Here is a 6421-nt window from a genome sequence, read left to right on the forward strand (position 1 = left end):
TCCCCAAGAAGCCACTAGGGCCACCGTATTCTCCTCACGCCCTCACACAAAGCGAGATACCGTGATTCCACTATTGGTGCCCTTGGAGGCGGTGACCGGACCTTTACAAACAAGGTTGGGGCAATCTCCACAACTTAATTGGAGGCTCCCAACGACACCATGAAGCTTCACCATAATGGAAATTGGCTCCGCGGTGACCTCAACCGTCTAGGGTGCTCAAACACCCAAGAGTAACAAGATCCACAATGGATTAGTGGGGGGAATCAAATTTCTCTTGGTGGAAGTGTAGATCGGGGCTTTCTCAACCAATCCCTAGAAAATCAACAAGGTTGATTGGCTAGGGAGAGAGATCAGGCAAAAATGGAGCTTAGAGCAACAATGGAGCTTAGGGATGGAAGAGGTAGTCAACTCGGAGAAGAAGACTCCCCTTATATAGTGATAGGACAAATCCAACCGTTATCCACTTACCCAGCCTGTGACGCGCGATAGTACCGCACCAGCCATGCGGTACTACCACAAGGGCCTGCGATACTACCACGGGGCACTGCGGTACTACCGCATGCGCGGCAAGAGCCAGACCGACCCTGATGCGTTGAAGCAAAGAGCGGTAGAACCGCCGGAGCGGTACTACCGCAAAGCAAGGTTTGTTTACGCTGGAAAGGCACGGACATATAAAAATACATCTGTGGCTACTTCCGCCGAGTTTCGATCTGTGCAAAAATCCGACACGGTACTGCCGCGAACCTGGAGCGGTACTACCGCGTAGGGCGCGGATGTAAAGAATTACATCCGCCCCTACTTCTGCTCGTGCTGTTGTGCCTGGCCCGAGGCCACGGTACTACCGCGCCCTAGGAGTGGTACTACCGCAATGGACTGCAATACTACCGCGACCGTAGCCGGTATTACCGTGAGCCTCTGCGGTACTACCGCTCCCATGAGCAGTACTACCGCATGCCCAGCACAACCAACACTAGGAGTCCTTCATTTTGTAGAGACACGGATAACTAGAGGATGCTCCAAAGAGCCAACGGAAATGTGGTGTAAAAGGAACAGACGTGTACATGATGATTCTACCCAAACCTTTCCAAAGCGGACCCCCTCTTAATAGTACGACTTTCCTACGACTCAAATCCACCGAAAAGAAACGTAGGAAAAACTCCGTCTTCACTAGACTCCGAGAGGCAACGAATCATCTTGTGCCTGAACATGAGATATCTAAAATGCTCAATGCACACGATTAGTCTGCCAAAACATTGCCGTCAATCACCAAAACCACTAAGGGATAAATATGCCCTTACAATCTTTCCCTTTTTGGTGGATTGATGACAATACGAGATTTGCACAAAGGGAAATAAAATGAAGCATAGGCAAACCCAACATCTATAAGATATAGATGGGCTCCCCCTAGATATGTGTTCTCTAGAGAAGTGCTTTGGACTGCACGACACACATACTAGGATCAACACTCCCCCTATATTTTATAGACGAGGCATATCTTGCAACAAAATAACTAACACGAAGCAAGGAGGCAAGATAACAAATATGAGCGTAAAGTAACGAGAGCACAATCTACTAATCAAACTAGATAACATGATAAGACAATAAGATACGTTGAGAACATATGTCTTACACCATATGATAGGATCAACACCCCCCCTTGCGGTACTACCGCAAGGCAGGGTTTGTCTAGGCTGGGAAGGCACGGACATATAAAAAAACATCCGTGGCTACTTCAACTGAGTTTCGATCTATGCAAAAATCCGACACGGTATTGCCACGAACCTGGAGCGGTACTACCGCGTAGGGCGCGGATGTAAAAAATTACATCCGCCCCTACTTCCGCTCGTGCTGTTGTGCCTGGCCCGAGGCCATGGTACTACCGCGCCCTGGGAGCGGTACTACCGTGAGCCTCTGCGTACTACCGCTCTCATGAGCAGTACTACCGCATACCCAACACAACCAACACTAGGAGTCCCTCATTTTACAGAGACACAGATAAACGGAGGATGCTCCAAAGAGCCAACGGAAAGGTGGTGCAAAAGGAACAGACGTGTACGTAATGATTCCACCCAAACATTTCCAAAGCGGACCCCTCTTAATAGTACGACTTTCCTACGATTCAAATCCACCGAAAAGAAACGTAGGGAAAAGTCTGTCTTCACTAGACTCCAAGGGGCAACGAATCGTCTTGTCCCTGAACATGAGATATCAAAAATGTTCAATGCACACGATTAGTCCGCAAAAGCATTGTCGTCAATCACCAAAACCACTAAGGGATACATATGCCCTTACAACCGACGGGAGGCGGGAGAAACCCTAGCCAAAGGGTCCTCTTTCTTTCATCCGTCCTCTTTTAATTTGATGGATTTTTTCATCTCACACATGATAAATCACCGATGTGATAAGGAAACCATCATGCAAAAATTTGATTCGGTGTTATAATGAGAATTAAAGTTAATATTTATCTTGCCAGTGGGCAACAAAAAAATTGGACATACTTTGTAAAGAAAAAAATACAAGCTTAATAATAGAAAAAAATTATATTGAAAGTCCATGCTTTGAAAAGAAAATGTTTAGAGCACATCTAGATGTGTTTTAGTATTGTACATTTAAATGACTCGATCAAACATAAAGAAGAAGGAAAATACCGCCACGAATCTTCACCTAAAATCAATGGCGTAGGACTTATCTAGATGTGCTTCAGTAAAACCATAAAAAAAATTCACATTAAAATGTATATAATAGAATATATGCGAGGAGAATCTTATTCCATCTTCAGAGTGTCGTCACCATCTCGCCACTCTGAGCATGGCACAAACCCTAACAAAAATAAAAAAATCATGAAAAAAACGAAGCCCTCCACCGGCAAGGCCAGGATCCACCGCGTCTCCATGACCCTAAGACCATAGGAGACGAGATAAGCGATGGTGGCACCACCGGGAGGCGGGAGAAACCCTAGCTAGAGGGTCCTCTTTCTTCCATCAATCCTCTCTTAATTCGATGGATTTTTTTCGTCTCACACATGATAAATCACCCCGTGATAAGGAAACCATCTTGCAGAAATTTGATTCGACGTTATAATGATAATTAAAGTTAATATTTATCCTGCCAGAGGGCAACATAAAAATTGGACATACTTTGTAAAGAAAAAAATACATGCTTAATAGATAAAAATTATAGTGAAAGTCCCTGGTTTGAAAAGAAAAGGCATGTTTAGGGCACATTTAGATGTGCCTTAGTATTGTACATTTAAACGACTCAATCAAACATAAAGAAGAACAAAAAATACCCAGATGAATCTCCACCTAAAATCAATGACCTATGACTTATATGTGCAATGTAGGGCACATCCAGATGTGCTTTGCTTTAGCGAAACCATAAAAAAATCACATTAAAATGTATAGTAGAAAATATTAAAAAGTTAGTGCACAGATTACTTCTTGCTCCCCCACAAATGTTCTTGGGTAACAGGCCCCCGAGCCACAAGGCCCAGCAAGATCTGTGACTAACTTTTGCTCCCCCACAAATGAGCTTGGGTGACAGGCTAACGCGACAAAGCCCAGCCACAGTGTTGCAAGAGCTGTCCTTTTATTCCCGTGTATGCGAACTAAATAAGGCGAGGTGGGACTAAAAGTTGTGTCTGCCAACAAATTCAAGGTACTAACGGGCTAAACAAACAACAGCTTCTCCAAACTGAAAGCCCAAGTAAAGAATCTCGCGGCGTGACGGCCCAACGACGACGACGCGGTAAAACGGGGAGGCAAACGCCAAGAGAAGGCTTCCTCCCAAAGCCTTCCAAGCCAGACACACGGCCGCCGCAGCCGAGATGGCCGCCGGAGATGCCACCCACGCGCCGCCGGCCGCGGAGGCGCAGTCTCTGGTGGATTCGTTCTGCGCAGTCACCTCGGCGACCCCCGACGAGGCGACCTTCTTCCTCGAGGGCCACAACTGGGCCCTCGAGGCCGCCGTCCGCTCCTTCTACGACAACACGGAAGTCGACGCCGATGGCCCCGATCCGGCACCCCAGCCCCCGCCAGCCGGTTCGCCTCCGTGCTCCTCACCACGCGCCACGGCACCATCGACGACCTCCTTCACACCGGCGAGCTCGCGGTAAGCCTCGATTGCCTGATTTCTCCACTCTCTTAGGCTCGTTTCTTACTGTGATGTTTGTGTTCAGTTAGGCAAAATTGGGGATCGCAATCAACTTGACACTATCTTATCTCAGCTCAATTTAGTCCGGACCAATAACTTTTTATGTTAAAAAAATTAAGCAAGTTGGAACTGCGTAGAATCGATCAACCTGATCTATACTGGATTTAAGTGCTGAATTTTACTGGATTCAGTTGCCTTCATAGTTACACTTTGACTTCTCGGAAAAGAAAAAAAACACTTGCTCGGTGGTTTCTTGACAGGGTCCGTTGGCCTAGATGAGATTATCTAGAAATCCAATAATTGGGCTGGCTGACATCTATAATTAAGTGATCTCGAGTAGTATCATGTGAGAAACAGCAAAGCTAGTTAGGTGTGACGTGATTCACTCTGCTGGGTGCTGGCGATCAATCTGTCGCTGGGCCTGAAAATGGGACTTCATTGCTAATTGGGGCGCCATCGTTGTAAAGGTACAAGTAGGGCCATGAATCAGTGATAGTGCCTTATTGAGATCACAAACCAAAGGGGGTTGGAACAGTGTATATAAGGTGTAGAGCTCCTGTAGTTTTCAGATTTTGTCATAATCGCAAACAGTGACCTCTATACTGTATTAACAAATATAACATGATTACAATTCAAAAAAAAATCTAATATGGTTAGAAGTTCTGGTTTCAGGGGCACTTCAGCTATTTTGGAAGCACCACAGTATTTAGGCCAACATAAGCTGATATTCAGAAGAATCACACTTTATCTGAGATTATCTAGAAATCCAATAATTGGGCTGGCTGACATCTTTAATTAAGTGATCTGGAGTAGCATCATGTGAGAAACAGCAAAGCTAGCAAGGTGTGACGTGATTCACTCTGCTGGCCACTGATCTGTCGATGGGCCTGAAAATGGCACTTCATTCATTTCTGAATGCTAATTTGTGCGGCATCTTTCAAAGGTGTGAGTAGGGCCATGAATCAGTGATCTTATTGGAATCTCAAACCGAAGGGGGTTGGAACTGTGTATAGGAGGTGCAGAGGTCCTTTAGTTTCAGATCTTTTCATAGTCGCAAACAGCGACCTATGTGACATTAACAAATCTAGCAGATCATTACAAGTTCTAGTTTCAGTGTTACTTGCTTCGGCTATTTGGCAGCACTACTGTATAGGATAAGATGCTACTTAGGAGCAGCTAAACTCAAAACAGATATATGTGGTAAACTTACGGCATTTTGAACTGAAAAACGGTGAAAGAATTAAGAATTTTCGGACACATGTTACTTACATTGTCTCAGCTCTGCATACTTGGCAACATTTCCAAATACTGGTCCTAATGTATCTTCATGTTTAATTCTGCAGCTATGTTCAGTGGTGCTAATGTCCGGGCTCATCATAATCCTGAGCAGCGCCGCCAAGATCACTCACCAGGTGCAGGCCCTCATGGGCCAGACCACCAAGTGGCACGCCTGCTGCACCATCGAGCCGGTCCCGGACGACGAGATAGATCCGGGATCCAACCAGAACTCCATGCTGGAGGAGTACCCCGAGCCCGAGGACGAGAGCGACTGTGAGTCCAGCGAGGAGACCGGCGACGAGGACATGGTGGAGAACACCAAGTTCCTCCAGCCTCACATGCACGTGATCTCCTTCCAGAAGAGGCAGGCACTAGGTACGTATGATCATCGACAGTTATCATACATTTCGTCGAATCTTGGGGCTGATGGAAAACGCTGTTGCAGTGACCTTCCTGGAGAACAACAACGCCGGCATCACCGTCTTCGGGTTCACGCTGGACCGGTCGTACCTCCACACGATATTCATGCTCGAGTGGACGTTCTTCCTGTGGCTGCTGGGGAAAACAGTCGGCTTCTCGTGAAGACGAGGGACTGTATGCACCAAGGTTCTATTCTGTTCCATGTTTTTTTGCTGTTGTGCTCCGTTTGATCCTTGTGTGAAAAGAGAAGGAGCAGGGTTTTTTGTGTGCGCGTGCGGGTGGCACGTGAGTGGTGTGCACTTGTTCGTGTGTGTATGCTAGCAGCGATTTGGTATGCTGATGATCCTGTAAATTATCATGGGTTGATTGCATGTGGATGTAAGGTCTATGTACAGTGATTAGAGCATCTCGATCTAGCAGACCTCGTAAAAGGGCCGAACCCGTATAATTCCGGCGAGTATACGGGTTCGGCCTGTTTTTCTGGCCAGAGTAGACACCGTATCCGCGGCCCGGCCCTAAAAAATTTACTGTGGCCCGCAAAAAGTCTCTCCCCACCACTATATATGCCCCA

General features: G+C 46.5%; 1 protein-coding gene across 1 annotated transcript; it reads left to right on the forward strand.

Moving 5' to 3' along the window:
* Positions 1 to 3735: 3735 nt before the first annotated feature.
* LOC123152187 (uncharacterized) lies at positions 3736 to 6236 on the forward strand. The gene is made up of 3 exons (XM_044571799.1): positions 3736 to 4110; positions 5496 to 5805; positions 5876 to 6236. The coding sequence occupies exons 2-3, from the start codon at positions 5514 to 5516 to the stop codon at positions 6010 to 6012; spliced, it is 429 nt and encodes a 142-aa protein (XP_044427734.1). The 5' UTR covers positions 3736 to 4110; positions 5496 to 5513; the 3' UTR covers positions 6013 to 6236.
* The last annotated feature ends 185 nt before the right edge of the window (positions 6237 to 6421 follow it).

This window comes from Triticum aestivum, chromosome 7A, assembly GCF_018294505.1.
Source record: "Triticum aestivum cultivar Chinese Spring chromosome 7A, IWGSC CS RefSeq v2.1, whole genome shotgun sequence".
NCBI lineage: Eukaryota > Viridiplantae > Streptophyta > Magnoliopsida > Poales > Poaceae > Triticum > Triticum aestivum.

Bases quoted from the DNA above. Each gene is read 5' to 3' on its own strand.
- LOC123152187 (XM_044571799.1), top strand. From the start codon at position 5,514: ATGTCCGGGCTCATCATAATCCTGAGCAGCGCCGCCAAGATCACTCAC. The intron at 5,806-5,875 runs GTACGTATGATC...ACGCTGTTGCAG, and splicing joins CCAGAAGAGGCAGGCACTAG to TGACCTTCCTGGAGAACAAC.